This window comes from Amia ocellicauda, chromosome 5, assembly GCF_036373705.1.
Source record: "Amia ocellicauda isolate fAmiCal2 chromosome 5, fAmiCal2.hap1, whole genome shotgun sequence".
Taxonomy (NCBI): Eukaryota; Metazoa; Chordata; class Actinopteri; order Amiiformes; family Amiidae; genus Amia; species Amia ocellicauda.
Window position 1 is genome coordinate 46237199 of NC_089854.1, and position 18667 is coordinate 46255865.

The 18667-nt window shown below is 38.6% G+C and overlaps 1 protein-coding gene across 1 annotated transcript in view; it reads right to left on the reverse strand.

Annotated features, from left to right (window-relative positions):
• The window catches only part of nup37 (nucleoporin 37), a 34878-nt gene extending 16236 nt beyond the window's left edge, over positions 1 to 18642 (reverse strand). The window contains exons 1-5 of the mRNA XM_066705482.1: positions 18433 to 18642; positions 10909 to 11105; positions 10220 to 10344; positions 9810 to 9882; positions 7444 to 7538 (exon numbers count right to left, since the gene is read on the reverse strand). Coding sequence (XP_066561579.1) covers positions 7444 to 7538; positions 9810 to 9882; positions 10220 to 10344; positions 10909 to 11064 — 449 coding nt within the window. The 5' untranslated portion in view covers positions 11065 to 11105; positions 18433 to 18642. The remainder of the gene's footprint in view (positions 1 to 7443; positions 7539 to 9809; positions 9883 to 10219; positions 10345 to 10908; positions 11106 to 18432) is intronic.
• Between the last annotated feature and the right edge of the window lie 25 nt (positions 18643 to 18667).

Genomic DNA, 18667 nt, shown 5'->3' on the forward strand with positions numbered 1-18667 from the left:
AATACTGTGTTTGACCCCCTTTCGCCTTCAGAACTGCCTTAATTCTACGTGGCATTGATTCAACAAGGTGCTGAAAGCATTCTTTAGAAATGTTGGCCCATATTGATAGGATAGCATCTTGCAGTTGATGGAGATTTGTGGGATGCACATCCAGGGCACGAAGCTCCCGTTCCACCACATCCCAAAGATGCTCTATTGGGTTGAGATCTGGTGACTGTGGGGGCCAGTTTAGTACAGTGAACTCATTGTCATGTTCAAGAAACCAGTTTGAAATGATTCAACCTTTTTGACATGGTGCATTATCCTGCTGGAAGTAGCCATCAGAGGATGGGTACATGGTGGTCATAAAGGGATGGACATGGTCAGAAACAATGCTCAGGTAGGCCGTGGCATTTAAACGATGCCCAATTGGTACTAAGGGGCCTAAAGTGTGCTAAGAAAACATCCCCCACACCATTACACCACCACCACCAGCCTGCACAGTGGTAACAAGGCATGAAGGATCCATGTTCTCGTTCTGTTTACGCCAAATTCTGACTCTACCATCTGAATGTCTCAACAGAAATCGAGACTCATCAGACCAGGCAACATTTTTCCAGTCTTCAACTGTCCAATTTTGGTGAGCTTGTGCAAATTGTAGCCTCTTTTTCCTATTTGTAGTGGAGATGAGTGGTACCCGGTGGGGTCTTCTGCTGTTGTAGCCCATCCGCCTCAAGGCTGTTCGTGTTGTGGCTTCACAAATGCTTTGCTGCATACCTCGGTTGTAACGAGTGGTTATTTCAGTCAAAGTTGCTCTTCTATCAGCTTGAATCAGTCGGCCCATTCTTTTCTGACCTCTAGCACCAACAAGGCATTTTCGCCCACAGGACTGCCGCATACTGGATGTTTTTCCCTTTTCACACCATTCTTTGTAAACCCTAGAAATGGTTGTGCGTGAAATCCCAGTAACTGAGCAGATTGTGAAATACTCAGACTGGCCCGTCTGGACCAACAACCATGCCACGCTCAAAATTGCTTAAATCACCTTTCTTTCCCATTCAGACATTCAGTTTGGAGTTCAGGAGATTGTCTTGACCAGGGCCACACCCCTAAATGCATTGAAGCAACTGCCATGTGATTGGTTGGTTAGATAATTGCATTAATGAGAAATTGAACAGGTGTTCCTAATAATCCTTTAGGTGAGTGTATATATATATATATATATATATACACACACATACATACATACACTTCTATTTCTCCAGGAAAATATTTATGAACATGCTCAACCACTGCATAAATATTTGAAATCATTAAGACATGCATGAAAACCACTCCTTAACATTGATATGTTGCTTTGCATAAACTGTTAACCTTTAAGAAAAAGTCAGCAGGAGCTAAGGTTTTGGATTGGAAAATTAAATCCAGACAAAAGCCCTTGGCATCTTCCAGTGTGGGCAGAGGGTGCCCAATCATCCTCCCAATACCAGGCAATCCAATACTCTTCATCACTGCCCAAGAAACACAATGATATAGCAGCTTATTGTATCCTTATTTGCAGATAATAAAGTTGACATATTTGCTACAAAATATAAGTAACATCATTATATATATATATATATATATATATATATATATATATATATATATATATATATATATATATATATACACATACATACACACACACACACACACAACGCCCAACAATGTGCAGTTTTAGTATAGCTCTGTCTGTACAAACAAATAGTTTACTCAGGTTTACAGTAGTGCTGACTTAAAATGTAATTTTAAAGATCAACTATAAGCAACAGTACCCTTATTTCTAGTCCTGCCTTTTCCATTAGATAGTTTTATACAGGTTCATAAAATTAATTTATTTTCTTAGAAGAGAAAAACACTTATAATTAGTACTTTACCATACAGGTTTTGGATTACAGTAACAGGGTAATATACAAACATTTTTGGCTGTTATTGGGTGACTGCAGCTACACAACCAACAAGACAGGGTTATCTAATGTTTTAGGTGAGCTCAGCATAAACAATTTTTCTATGCAGCTTACCACAGAAATATTCTTGCACAGCCACCTCAGAGATCAGGCATCATCATTGCAAACCCTGGGAGTTAATATAATAATAATAATGATGACGCTTATAATAATAATAATAGCAATAGTTTCTAGAACATAACAGGAGTTCCCACGCTGGACATGTCGATGTTAACTTTTTAAAGTTTGCCTTGAAACAATGCCAGCTGTGGAGTACAGTCTGTTGTGGGGCACCAAAAAGGGTCTGCCTGGCTGCATGGAACTGAAATTGAACTTAAACCTGTTTTAAAATCAATCTGCAACAAAACACACAACCGAAGGTCAGTAGAAAAAAATATATTATACAGAGGGTGCCTACGTCTTATTTATACTAAAGGCTTATTCTTTATTTGTCTAGAAGCCTTTCCCTTGATAACAATCTTTGTACACATTTTGACCCCCATCCCTCGCTTCCGAGTTCCATATTTTCTCAACACGACAGAATTTTAAATCTTTATGCAGATTTGAATTCCCCTGTTTTCCCTGGCTTGATCCGAGCTTGCTCTGAGCACAGAAGTTTCCTGCAGTAGCATTTGAAACCCCTCCCAGGACCAGCACTCCATTTTGTGGGTCATGTTAGTTACCCCAGGCCTCCACTTTATCAATCGGAGGAAATTAATAGAATACATTTAAAGACAGCATTGACAAACATTACATACAAGGTTATGATGTTAATAAGAAAAAAAAAAAACACATACTTGTTTTTGTAATAAAAGATCTCTTCAGAAGTGTGAACATGGAGACCTTCCTGAGGCCTATCTTGCAGACATTTGCCCATATCATGACACCCATTATAACGCGGAATGAAAATCATACAGTGAGGGGAAAAAAGTATTTGATTCCCTGCTGATTTTGTACGTTTGCCCACTGACAAAGAAATGATCAGTCTATAATTTTAATGGTAGGTGTATTTTAACAGTGAGAGACAGAATAACAACAAAAAAATCCAGAAAAACGCATTTCAAAAAAGTTATAAATTGATTTGCATGTTAATGAGGGAAATAAGTATTTGACCCCTTCGACTTAGTACTTGGTGGCAAAACCCTTGTTGGCAATCACAGAGGTCAGACGTTTCTTGTAGTTGGCCACCAGGTTTGCACACATCTCAGGAGGGATTTTGTCCCACTCTTCTTTGCAGATCCTCTCCAAGTCATTAAGGTTTCGAGGCTGACGTTTGGCAACTCGAACCTTCAGCTCCCTCCACAGATTTTCTATAGGATTAAGGTCTGGAGACTGGCTAGGCCACTCCAGGACCTTAATGTGCTTCTTCTTGAGCCACTCCTTTGTTGCCTTGGCTGTGTGTTTTGGGTCATTGTCATGCTGGAATACCCATCCACGACCCATTTTCAATGCCCTGGCTGAGGGAAGGAGGTTCTCACACAAGATTTGAAGGTACATGGCCCCGTCCATCATCCCTTTGATGTGGTGCAGTTGTCCTGTCCCCTTAGCAGAAAAACACCCCCAAAGCATAATGTTTCCACCTCCATGTTTGACGGTGGGGATGGTGTCCTCCTCCTCCAAACACGGCGAGTTGAGTTGATGCCAAAGAGCTCGATTTTGGTCTCATCTGACCACAACACTTTCACCCAGTTCTCCTCTGAATCATTCAGATGTTCATTGGCAAACTTCAGACGGGCCTGTACATGCGCTTTCTTGAGCAGGGGGACCTTGCGGGCGCTGCAGGATTTCCTTCATGGCGTAGTGTGTTACCAATTGTTTTCTTGGCGACTATGGTCCCAGCTGCCTTGAGTTCATTAACAAGATCCTCCCGTGTAGTTCTGGGCTGATTCCTCACCGTTCTCATGATCATTGAAACTCCACGAGGTGAGGTGCATGGAGCCCCAGACCGAGGGAGACTGACAGTTATTTTGTGTTTCTTCCATTTGCGAATAATCGCACCAACTGTTGTCACCTGCTTGGCGATGGTCTTTGTAGCCCATTCCAGCCTTGTGTAGATCTACAATCTTGTCCCTGACATCCTTGGACAGCTTTTTGGTCTTGGCCATGGTGGAGAGTTTGGAATCTGATTGATTGATTGCTTCTGTGGACAGGTCCCTTTAAGAGAGTGCTCCTAATCGCAGCTCGTTACCTGAATAAAAGACACCTGGGAGCCAGAAATCTTGTTGATTGATAGGGGATCAAATACTTATTTCCCTCATTAACATGCAGATCAATTTATAACTTTTTTGAAATATGTTTTTCTGGATTTTTTTGTTGTTATTCTGTCTCTCACTGTTAAAATACACCTACCATTAAAATTATAGACTGATCATTTCTTTGTCAGTGGGCAAACGTACAAAATCAGCAGGGGATCAAATACGTCTTTCCCTCACTGTATTAACCGTTTACAGTTCTAATTTGCACATTTAAAACTATTGGTAACTATTGCCGATTTAGAAAAATGCTATATGCTTTCATGTGGCTATGTTTTGGAGCATGAAGGCAGAAACATTGAAGGGAAAAAGAAAAGGACAAGAGTGATTTTGGATTAAAAGTTGATATTGCGCACTTCCACACTATTAAAAAGGAAATAAACTTTGGTGCTTTCATCCTTTTTTCCCCAAATTCTACATCAATAAAACAGCAGGTTTGGGGCTTACTACACTGAGCAGGTGACAAGGGCAAGAAAACATTACATGAGAGCTTTTCACTGACGGTAGGCAGCATGCCTACAATTGCAAAAGAAATGCATAAAAAAAAATTAGATTTGTATTAAGTAAACCATTACAGTAAGGTGATCTATTAAAAAAAAAAAAAAAACTCTGCAAACGTAAACAGTCAATCCAGTATTGTTACAGGATTTTAATGTCTGCTAATGCTATCTGCTCACCCTAATGGGGAAACCACATGCAGGCAGCAAGAGCAATTGAAATTGAATCTATAGCTACTAAAACGTACCTGCTAGGTATTGTTCCCTGCAATACAATTAACCAAAACGCCCAGTGTTTAAGCAATGTGTTAACAATTACACCAAGGAAAAAAATAAAAATAATAATAAAATCCCAAAGACTCTAATGTTAATTGGATTTCCACATTTAACCAATTACTTAGGAAAACTAAAACATTGCAGAGTAATTGCGCAAATCCACCCTGTAATATTTCTCACATGTTATGCTTAGCTTTAGATTTCATACTGGAAGAGCTGTGTCAGTGGTTTCTGCACCATTAATAAAGAACAGAAAACACTTTCAGTACAACTGTTCCCACTTTCCCACCCCGCCTTAAGCACACTGCAACCTCTAGGTCACCCCTACAAAATTCAGTTACCTCTCGGTGCCACCTGCAGTCCTTCTCTGATACGAAGCTTTCAGGAGTGTTACTTTATGAACTGAGAAGGTGGGGAAAGCAGCTCAATAGTAGCTCTAAGGATTAAATTAAAGGAAATTATAAGTCTCTCCTAAACCCAAATTACTTACACCCAGAAAAATCCCTATGAATACAATTTACTGGGATTACGGAGTACAAAGACATTGTAGTGTTTTATATATCACGGAAATTACATTAGAAATACACATGACCTTTGCATATTTTAAGCATCCCCACTAATAATTTTTCATGTTTTGCCATTTAAAACTAAGAAAATCAATTCCTTCTCTCTCAATTATTCAGATGTCTCCTACTACATGCTGCATTTGACATACACTCACCTAAAGGATTAATAGGAACACCATACTAATACTGTGTTTGACCCCCTTTCGCCTTCAGAACTGCCTTAATTCTACGTGGCATTGATACAACAAGGTGCTGAAAGCATTCTTTAGAAATGTTGGCCCATATTGATAGGATAGCATCTTGCAGTTGATGGAGATTTGTGGGATGCACATCCAGGGCATGAAGCTCCCGTTCCACCACATCCCAAAGATGCTCTATTGGGTTGAGATCTGGGGACTGTGGGGGCCAGTTTAGTACAGTGAACTCATTGTCATGTTCAAGAAACCAATTTTAAATGATTCGACCTTTGTGACATGGTGCATTATCCTGCTGGAAGTAGCCATCAGAGGATGGGTACATGGTGGTCATAAAGGGATGGACATGGTCAGAAACAATGCTCAGGTAGGCCGTGGCATTTAAACGATGCCCAATTGGCACTAAGGGGCCTAAAGTGTGCTAAGAAAACATCCCCCACACCATTACACCACCACCACCAGCCTGCACAGTGGTAACAAGGCATGATGGATCCATGTTCTCATTCTGTTTACGCCAAATTCTGACTCTACCATCTGAAGGTCTCAACAGAAATCAAGACTCATCAGACCAGGCAACATTTTTCCAGTCTTCAACTGTCCAATTTTGGTGAGCTTGTGCAAATTGTAGCCTCTTTTTCCTATTTGTAGTGGAGATGAGTGGTACCCGGTGGGGTCTTCTGCTGTTGTAGCCCATCCGCCTCAAGGCTGTTCGTGTTGTGGCTTCACAAATGCTTTGCTGCATACCTCGGTTGTAACGAGTGGTTATTTCAGTCAAAGTTGCTCTTCTATCAGCTTGAATCAGTCGGCCCATTCTCCTCTGACCTCTAGCATCAACAAGGCATTTTCGCCCACAGGACTGCCGCATACTGGACGTTTTTCCCTTTTCACACCATTCTTTGTAAACCCTAGAAATGGTTGTGCGTGAAAATCCCAGTAACTGAGCAGATTGTGAAATACTCAGACCGGCCCGTCTGGCACCAACAACCATGCCACGCTCAAAATTGCTTAAATCACCTTTCTTTCCCATTCAGACATTCAGTTTGGAGTTCAGGAGATTGTCTTGACCAGGACCACACCCCTAAATGCATTGAAGCAACTGCCATGTGATTGGTTGGTTAGATAATTGCATTAATGAGAAATTGAACAGGTGTTCCTAATAATCCTTTAGGTGAGTGTATGTTCCATAGAGGCAATTTTTTCTCCCAAAAGAAAAGTTACAAAACACAAGAACTTAAATAAAGTATCCATAGGTTACATCACTATGTTACAAGTTTCATGCAATAATGGTAAACCTTGGACTGGCTGGCACCCTGGTCATTCACCTGTGCATACCTGCTGTCTGTAGTGATTGTTACTATATGTACTGCACTGTCCTTGCAAACCACACACACTGCACCACATGTACTAGAGCATTACAAATTGAACAGGCTTGACAATCTGTCCACTGTACTGCCTGTCCATACCACACAGTAACAGTGTCTTTTTACCTGCAGATACTGAATGAGGCCAGATATCTCATTATTCATATGTAAAAAAAATTAAACACCACAGCTGAGTATTTACCTTAAATAAGACTTAGTCAGTGCTGCATTACATTAAAGACTCCTGATACCTCACAAATCTGTTGAACATGAAAAATAATCTAAATATAAATATGCTCCTGAAAAATATACATTTCACAACCAACTAACCTGCAAGTGTGATCATCACTAACTGATGCAATCTGCTGACCCTCCCTGGGTTCAAAAATCAAGTGGTTGATATAATCGGAGTGCCCTTCCATTTCCTGAAAAATAAAATAAACCCTGGTTAAAAAGAGAGATTGAGTATCTCGATAAAGACTGAGTACGTACACACATTTATAGGATTACTATAGGATTACAGATGTTAATGTAACTGTGACAGGTCGGCCCTGTCACAGCACAGCTTTTGGTAAGGGTTGTATTGTCTCTCAGCATTGGTAGCTGGGTCTCATTTAGGTGCTTTGTACCGGGTAGTTAGGCACACTTAACTGGTGCACCTATGAAACGTGTCGGGTTCGGGTTCTGTTTACGGGCTGTTGTGGTACATAGTTGTTTAGAAGATTGAGCAGCTTTGTAGTCCATTCCTGGTTTAGTTTCCAAGGGGGGTTGTCCATAAAAGGTAGGTTGTTTGCCAAGTGATCAATCCATCTCTCTCTCTTCTTTTCCTTCATACTATTCTTTATTGCCGATTAAATTTCAGTTGTGGGGTTTCTATATGTGCTTGAATAACGCATGACAGGTGCATGTAAATTCAGCTGCTTGACATGTGTAAAGTGGTATTTTCGCCGTCACACTGTATGATAAAAGGTGAATACGGTCATGTGCCATCCTGAAGTACCTCATTACACAGGTACACCTTGTGCTGGGGACAATAAAAGGTCACTCTAAAATGTTGTTTTGTGACACAACAATGTCACAGATGTCTCAAGTTTTGAGACGGCATGTGATTGGCATGCTGACTGAAGGAATGTCCACCAGAGCGGTTTCCAGAGAATTGAATGTTCATTTATCTACCATAAGCGACTTTCCACTGTCATTTTAGAGAATTTGGCAGAACGTCCAACTGGCCTCACAAATGCAGAGCACATGTAAGCAAGCCAGCCCAGGACCTCCACATCCGGCTTCTTCAACTATGGGATCGTCGGAGACCAGCCACCTGGACCGCTGACGAAACTGTGGGTTTACACAACCAAAGAATTTCTGCACAAACTTTCAGAACCCTTCACTGGGAAGCTCCTCTGCGGCTCCTCATCTTCACCAGGGTCTTGACCTGACTGCAGCTCAGCAGGCCAATCACATGCTCCCTCAAAATATGAGAGTTGAAATCCACAGATTAGGGCCTAATGAATTAATTTCAATTGTCCAATTTCCAAATCTTTTAAATTGTTGCATGTTGTTGCGTTTATATTTTTGTTCAGTGTGTATAATCACACAAGCACACACACAGCATAACTTTGCTAAAGCGATTGATATTCCTGCTGCACTTTCACTTGATGGAAAGTGACTTCTGGCTTTATTTTATTTGTCGATTCACAAAGCTTGGTTTCACTGCTGATTGTGAGATCTTTGTCTGCAAAAAAATACAGAAAAGAAAAACAAAAAGAAGAGTCCTTTCACAAGTACATCCCTTTAAAGAAGATTTTAAGTATGTATTATGTTTAAACGTGCCTCCCAACAAGCTGTACAGCTGAACAGCCGAGCTTCCTGTGCTGTTCAAGTCTCTAGTGCCAATTTAATCAGCCACTTACATTGCTTCCAAATAACATGCCAAGCAGCCTTGAAACATTAGGTTAGCATGGGAACCTCTGGATCTAAGGATTGGGCACTGCTGGACTATTCAACCATCAATCCATCCATCCATCCGCAAAACCGCTTATCCTGGTGAGGGTTGCGGGGAAGCCAGAGCCCATCCCGGCAGGCATAGGGCACAAGGCAGGAATGACTATTCAACCAAAATGATCATATTTTTTTAAGGTTTTAGTAACTGGCAAGCAAGCACAAGGCACATTTTCCATCCACCAAATAATAAGAAAAAGAAAGAACGATACCTAGTTGGGTTCATGAGGTCACTATAAAGCAAAACTGGATTAGTGTTATATACTGACAAGGCTTAAATCTTGCACAGCCTAATTTAGATAAAAATTACAAATCCCAAGCACTCGATTTCAATTTGTTGAAAAAAAAGAAAAGTTTTATATAATGGTGGACTGTATTATATAATAGTGGAGACAACATGCAAAACTGACAGGACCCTACAGTTTGAACAAGATCTCAATGTAAATTTCACTAAATCTTTTAAATAATATTTAACAATGCCACACAACACTATTAGGAGAAAGTAGAAGAAACATTTCCATGAACATCACTTGGTTGAAATCCAACCTCTTGTTTGAATACAGAAGCTACACATCTTTAGCATTGTTCCCAGTCACAAGATTACTGTTAACAAGGCAGGAATTACTCATTATTTAGGAATTAATAATATTATTTTGTTAGAGGGGTATACAGATTAGGAAGACTTGAGGACTGTTTACCTTCACTTCATATTTGTCCTGAAGATCTGAGGTTACAAATCGCAGCTTTCGGTCTGCAGCTGCAGTACAAAACCTGACACGAATGAACAAGGGAAGAACAGTCATAAAAGCTGTTGAGAAACACAGGAGACATTTGAATCTGCTGAGTGAGAAATTGAAAATCAGTACAACGCAAAACATTTTTGTGGAAGAGGCATTTAAGACACTGCTGGAGCTCCGTTTATGTCATTTATAGTGGTCTAAAAGCCCCTGAAATGATCAGAATAAATGTAAATAGAAACTGTATACATACACACTCATGGAAACGCAGACACACAGAATATGTACAGTTTTTACCAAAATTTACCAGTTACCATCACTGCATAGTTACAAAATCATGAAGCTATAAAATTATCCTTTCCGTTCTTCACCTTATCTGTTGAGGAAGCATGTCTAGTCTGGATTCAGGACTCCAAGCAATGGCCTCCACACGAACTCCGTGATGAAATACACGCAGGGGGGAATACTGGATGCCGTCCACTTCCGCGTCTTCCTCCTGTGAAATGCAGGGAAGAGCAGGAGGGGCAGGAAGGGAGAGCAAGACATGCTGATTAAGTTTTCTTTGTCTATTTTTTGCTACAGCACGGTTAACCCATGATTTCAAAGACTGAGGTTGATTCATGTACTTCTGTCTCTAAAGATGGACAGATAAATCAGATGGACACAGAATTATAATTAAATGGTAACAGTTAAGTTGGCGGATCAAGACACCAGATTACGTAAAAGGACAATAAAGCACATATTACGTAGTAAACTAGAGATTGGTTTAAGGGCAAATTGATTTGCTTATTACCATTTAAATTAATCTGTCCATTACTTTGCTTATCATTCCTAACATTTACAATATGTAAATATGTACAATATGTACAGTAGGGGAAGTTGAAGACAATGAAATAAAAAAATTGCAGCTGGAAATACAGTGTTTCTTCCAACACAATACGAACACCAACCAATGTCAGTCACCCTACCTACATGCCCAATTTCTTGTGCCACTAAGACCAAACACTCCTAAACATAAATACAATCAGTATTGCTTGCATTGCTTTAGTGTCAAACACACCTGAAATCGGCACGTTCCCACCACGACATACTGATTGCCACCATAGGCTATGAGCGCCACAGGACATCCGCTATCGAATGGACTGAACTCCACCACATGAATGTAGTCTTCACACTGAACTGTGTAGGTGGGACCCCTGGCTGGTTCCTGCTTCATCTTTCCCAACTGTTGCTCCAAAGGCCACACACGCCAGACAGCTGTAAGGGAAGATAATTCTCATTAATATCAGATAACCTTGACATGCACAAATCCTATCAAGCAACAAACTGAGCACCACATATTGCCAATGATTGAAAACAAATTGTGCAAGTACAGGACAACTGTGTCGTTTGGACATACAATTATAAGCATTATTTTGTGTTGCTTTTTAACATTCTCTTTTATTTACATCTAAAATAGTGAGGCTGAACGGATCTACCATTGTCAACACTTTATTCAAGAGAAGGGGAGTCAGTCTAATTGTAGCTAAGGAAATTGTGCTTTGTTTGAGCTTTGACTCACTTGGTGGATTTTAGTAATTTTGTTTTTAACTTGAGGCAACATACACCTGAACATTTTTAAACAGCTTTGCCATCCATCTATGCAAGGTGACATTTTTTGATTTGTTCAAATTTGATATCATAATGATATTTAATATCAATTTTAAAAAATGTCACCAGTGAGCTTGCAAAATAAGGGAGACTGCTTGGCGAGTATTATACACATTATATATGATCATATATACAGTTGCTCTCAAAAGTGATAACCCCCCCCTTGGACTTTTCCATATTTCATTGTGTTATAACATGAAATCAGAATGGATCAGGAGTTTTTGCCACTGATCAACACAGAAAATGTCTATAATTTCAAAATGAAAAATATAATCTGTGAATTGTTCTAAATTAATTACAAATACAAAACACAAAATAATTGAATGAATAAGTTATCACCCCCTTCAGTCAATATTCGATAGAGGTACCTTTGGCAGCAATTAAAGCCATAAGTCTATGTGGATAAGTCTCTACCAGCTTTGCACATCTGAACACATTCATTCTTCTTTGTGAAATTGCTCAAGCTCCATCAATTTGGATGAGGACCTTTGCTGAACAGCAATTTTCAACTCTTTCCACATTTTCTCAATTCAGAAACTGACTGGGCCACTCCAGGACATTGACCTTTTTGTTTTTAAGCCACTCCAGTGTGGCATTGGCTGTATGTTTGGGTTCATTGTCCTGAAGATGATGTCTCAGGTCTCTTGCAGACTTCAGCAGGTTTTCTTCCAGGATTCCAATGTACTCTGCTGCATCCATTTTGCCCTCTCTCTTTACAAGGTTTCCAGGCTCTGACACAGAGAAGCATCTCCACAGTATAATGCTGCCACCACCATGCATCACGGTAGGGATGGTGTTCTCAGGATGATGTTTGGCGTTAGGCTTGCACCAAACGTAGTGCTTAGCATTGAGGCCAAAAAAATGTTGGTCTCATCAGACCATAGAATCTTCCTCCACTTGGTCTCAGAGTCTCCCACATGCTTTCTGGCAAACTCTAGCTGAAATTGAATGCGAGTATTTTTCTCTCCCATAAAGGCCACTTTTGTGAAGCACCCGGGCTATTGTTGCAGTATGCACAGTGTCTCCCAGCTCAGCCGTGGAACACTTTAACTCCTTTAGAGTTGCCATAGGCCTCTCGGTGGCCTCCCTGACTAGTGCCCTTCTCACCCAGACAGCTTGTATTCAATGCCTTGGAAATGTTCTTATATACTACCCCTGATTGGTGCTTTTGAAAAACCTTATTCCGGATTTGCATTCAATCTTCCTTTGTCTTCATGATGCAGTTTTTGTTACGAATTGTACTAACCAACTGTGGGACCTCTCAGAGACAGGTGTATTTAACCTGAAATCATGTGACACACCTTAATTGCACAGAGATGAACTCCATTCAACTAATTACGTGACTACTAAGAGGGCTCTACAGTGCGAGCGTTTTACTCGCATTTGTACTCGAGTACAAATAATGTTGTGCGAATGTGAAATACAATTTGGGCGCACACTGCGAATATTTTTTTTCTACACCCGTGGAAAGTAAAGGAGCACTTTACAACGAATTTACACTGAAGACGGTTTGCTGCAACACATGGCGCAATCACGACAATGACGCAGAGCACTAAAGAGACACACTGGAGCCGCGAAGGCAGGATGCTCGGCTGGTACAGGTAATTCTTTTCTGGATCCGAAAGGTTGTCTGTCAAGGACGACACATTGGATCCGTTTAAACCGCACAAAGTATTCAGTCTTTGCCGTTACTTGAACTCGTGTGCGTCTCGCAAACTACGACTGTTTCTTTACCTCCTCAACTACATTATTATTATACACTGTATTTATAACGCACTCTTATTATACCCAAGCAAGAGTCAAAACAGACAGTAAAAATATGCAAAACAGCAGGACAGTACAGACAGACACAACAAAATAAGCAAGAAAACAAGCGGCTAGGTTAGCCAATAAAGGAGAGCAAGCAATAAAACGTCTGAAAATATTATTTTAAAAATTGTAACTAACAGAGATCCTTAAAAACTTTTTTCCAAAAAGTGATTAAGACATTTCTTTAAATGTGTAGGGCACTCCTCAGAGCCTCTGGAAGTGCGTTGCACAGCTGTGGCGCATTATACTATAAGAAACTAGTGCCATACATTTTGAATTCAAAATATAAATATATATCATAAATGAAAATACAAATGGAAAACGTTTGAGTTTCCAACGGCGATGCTGAATGTCTATGTATTTACAAAGGGACGTGCAGAGATGGGGGGCAGGGGTACCAATTTTCTTTCCCCTGCCATTTTTTTCCCCCGAAGTGCCCTATAAGACCTGACTGCCCCCCACCACCAGGACAGCATTTCGCTAGAATTGCCCCTTTTTTGGTTTGAGCCACATGAGGCTCCACGGTACAGCACTGTATTTCAATGTCTTGAACATTGTTGCATTTGTTTTTCATTTTAGCATTAAATATTAACCAGTTATAATGATGTGCCTCTAATTTTTTTGTGTGCCCCTAAATTTTTCAATAGGGGCACAGTGCTCCTAAGTAAAAAAGTAAATGTAGAGCCCTGTCTAAAGACAATTGGTTTCACCACAGCTCAATCAGGTGTGTCATAGCAAAGGGGGTGATTACTTATGTATTCAAGTATTTTCTAAGACTTGCATAAAAGCCTGAGGTCATCAGAACATTTTACTCGGAATGCCAATCAGATCCATAAAACGAGTTAGCACTGTATGGAACAAACATCAAATCCTACTGCTTATTTCACTGAGCATGTTCTTAATAGCAACTGAAACCATGGGGCACAGACATCATCAATAATGGTACAGAATGATTTGGAAAACGATCCTCAGCATTAAACATTTCACATTTCCTCCACATGTCAAACAATCCATTACCAATGCATTCTGCCTTATGTACCATGTTAACCAATGCTCCTGGAGTGCATTATGCCAAGAGAATCCTCCACCTCACACTTGCTTTTCAGTGTTAATCAATGGAAGCCATAGCATAATTTTGTTAGGCCACAAATTAAGTCTCCACCTGCACAAACTCTGACCTATTGACAAGCAATGCATTACCTCTCTGCTAACAGTCTTCCTGTATTGTGCATTTACTGTTCAGGATATCTACACCCCCCTGTTTATTTATCAGGAAACAGGACTTATCATAGAAACAGAGACTGCTAATTAAAAGACTCATATAATTTCCCTGCCTGTGTACCAATACCTCTCATATGAGAGCTGGTAATGCTGTGGCTTACAGAGGGGGAAATGTTATTCTGTATGGCAATCTTTCCAAATGAGAAGAAACATAAAAGAAGGAACTTTACATTTATTTAAATGCTTTCCTGACATAATTAAAAAATGTAACTAAAATGTTTTAAATATGCATGCCTTATCCTTTTATATCAATAGGTTACCTACCTGCTTTTAAAAAATGAAATCTTTACTGCATTCAGGGGTAAAAAAAAACAAACAAAAAAAAACAGATGAACACCTAAATAATAATCAGAATCTTTATTCTGAACTGCTCCTGTATCACTGTGCCGAATGGACAGACTTTTTCATTACAATTTAAAATTAGGCCCATACAAATCTGCACCCATACTAGTCAAGTCAATAGAAACACAAACCTAACCTTAACAAACCTAAAGTTGATGGCAACACTAATGTAACTTGATTGCTAAATTAAATTTGAGTTAATTTACCTAAATGACTACACAATACCCTATAACTAACCTAAATGTAAGCACAAAACCATTCATACCTTCATCTGTAACCTGTAATCTTTACTTAACTGATACCACTGATATCAGAAGTTTATATACCACTCAAAAGGTGAGACCTTACAATACATTTTATTGTATTACATCAGTAGTTAGCTGGCCTGAATTAAAACTTACCATTGTCAAATTGGAATTGTACTATGTAATTTATAAGATACACAAGAAAAATAAAATCTTTAACAATATCCTACCAGAATTACACAACTCTGTATATGAGGACAAGCTGGGTTTTCTCAATGAAAGTATGTTTTGATTTAAAGTTTATAATGCATAGAAGGTGTTGGTGTGCCTCACAAAATGTACTATTAAGTGCATGTGACTTAAGCAAGTTTGAGAAACACTGCTATAAAGGCAAATAATACAGTCAGTCTAGTCTTTCTTAGTTACTTAAAGTAAATATAATGCTTCATGCCAAGGCTAAATACAGGCAACCAATTTGCGGTATTTAATTGTGTCCTTGTTTAAACTCATCCATAGGCAAAATTGTCAAATGCTGGATGTGTATCAGGTATCTGAGCAGCAAGAGGACACAGCATGCTGCATCTGCATTTCATAAACGACAACTAGTCAAACAGTTCCAAACGTTTAAAAATTGTAAAAATAAAAAGCAGTTGGAAAATTTCAGCCTTAATTCCTTAAAATTCGAGTTGCAATATTAGAATTAGAGTCCATGTCATTGCACACAGTATAGGAGCCAAGTTCCGAAGATGCAGTTGTTTTCAAGTTCATATGTTTTTCCATTTGTGATTTTTTTACTTTCTTTATCCTTTTTTCTGCATAATAATTGGCATCGTTGTGCACGGTATAAGAGCCCAGTTAGAGGACGGAGCCTTATTGAATTTCATCACCTTTCCCCCCCACCTCATGTTCAATAAACTTATCTCAAGCTCATTGTTTCCTGAAGTTTAATAAAAAAAAATGTTTTCTTCATTTAATGAACTAATAGATGAGAAACAGTTGCAATTAGTATGTATTATGTGTAATGGTTCACATGTTTACTGAATGCTTTTTAGGTCATGTAAGGCTTATTGCATAAAGAGAAGGTAGCAGCATAATAAACAATCTTGAATATTCAAAGAAAAAAAATGTGAGGAATTATCCATAGAAGTGGTTGATTTTCCCTGTTACAATTTTGATTCTGTTCACCATTGCATTGGCTTCCCTTATAAGGACAGATTTTTCCTAAGCGATAAGTATGGCCTAGATCTCCTTAAATTGTGTTTTTTTACTCCATGTGGTCATAGTAATTTCACAAGATCCCAGGCTTTTCTAAGGATACAGAAACAGGTGGTAGACTATTCAGCTTTAAAGCCCTAAGTTATGGGACAATAGGCATAGATTTATTTAACCACCCTCTGTTACGGATTTAAAAAGTAGATTAAAATATAAAGGAACTGAGAATTTCAAGTTACGTAAATGTGTTTTTATACACCTCAAAGGTTTAGTAGCATTTCAAATGATTTTATATACTGTTCACTTTTCAGGGACAAAACTTGATACAATCAATGCTGCCATACCACATTAACAAATATATCACACAGTTAAATGTTTTGTTTTTGTAATCAGAATGTTTGACTCCTTCCTGGTTTCTTTGTATACTACTTTTCACCCCCAAATGCACTCTGTATGAGACTGGAGTAATAGCAGAACTAATAGTTTGGTACTGTGTCATGAGCAATCACAAGAATTAACTTGATCAGGAAATAAAAATGCAGTTGGACAATTTCTTATTTGACTGCCTGCACCTAACATGAATAATCCTGGTGAATTTGTACCACTTTCCATGTTTGTCAGTTAAGAGTGCATTTCATGTGCGAAAAGGATATTCCAACTGAACTAACACATGCAGATCTAAAAGTTCTCAGGGTGGATATGAACAATCTGCAAGAGAAATGTAGACATCAAATCTAAGAGCAGGTAAAACAAGACACCTATGCATTTTTTGTGAAAGGGGTTAAAGGGTTCTAAGAAACAAGTTGTCATTTGAAGACAAATGATGGAAATTTTTAAAGGAAGACTGGAATTTTAAGTCTCAAATAAATTATTTTCAGCTATCCGGACAGCTAAAAGGATGTAGATATCTGGACGACCTATCTGAAAACCATATATAAACCAATTGACACTTTGAAAGGTTATAATCCATTCTAAAATAGTGTAGGAGTGGTTACATTTTATAGGCACTTGCACTTCAGTTACTGCCAGGAAACTAATATACCATATACATTGAATGTCATTTGCATATCAGGTAGTAATGTTTCAGATCCACAGCTGATTGGGATTGCCCTTTTTAAAAAAAAAAAAAAACTTTAAAGAACATGAATGAGGAGTTACCTTGTGTCTAGAGAAGGAGGTAAAATGTAGTGCTTTGACTCAATTATGTAGTTTAGTGAAATTGCATGAAAAGCATTTTATATATATATATATATATATATATATATATATATATATATATATATATATATATATATATATATATATATATAAAAATGGAGTGCAGAGACAATCAACAGATACACAAAACATCTACCAAAAGAAGTGAAACTCAACTTTCTGCTGGCTTCAATTGAATCATACTTTATAACACAGTATGTGATATATTTGGGAAGTTGGTATGTTTGGAAGAGTGGATAAACACGGATGAAATACAGAGGAGTAAAGTATTGAAAAGGGACTAAAACGACAAATACTGTGGGCAGATCAAACAATATTTGATCTTTTCAGCTCCAAGAAGACAGAGTAGGACCCATAATCATGTGTAGGCTACTACATACAGTAAATATAGTGAGGTTGCTAATTTAAGGTTTGGGGATTGTGCTGCTAGTGCATCAACTAGCATATAGTGTAATATAGAGTTAGATTTGGGCATTACAAATGCACTTTCTATACTATGTATATCAATATTTTTCAAACAGGATTATAACCAAAAACAGCAAACAACACAGTCAGACTGAACCTCGATTAATAAAAGCTTTCATTTATATAACACTTCAAATTAAAGTATCCTCCTATAAGCATAAATTCACTGAAGAGCAACCTTTATTCTACATGGCAGAAAAATGTAAGTAATGTCATTTTGTCTCACACTGTTTTCGTTTCTTAAACAAAAATAAACTTAAACGCAAAATAGTGTTCTTTACGTCCTACTTGTTCACCTATATACACGTTAAGTTTTATTATTTTAAAAAGATACAAATATTTGAAGTCTGTCATGTTCCTACCTTTTTCCAGGAAAGTTCAACTGCTTGCTTAATTGGATTTCAAAGAAGGCAGATCTGACACTGTTAAAACCGTATTACAATATTATATTTTTGTTTTCCTTTTATTATAAACGAGTGTATATATAATTATTATACACAGAAAAGCTTCTTCGGTTTCAAAATTCAGATACCACACGCGTCTCCAATTTATTATTGCAAAAATCCGATTGGTCGTCCATCAGTCTATATCCGGGTC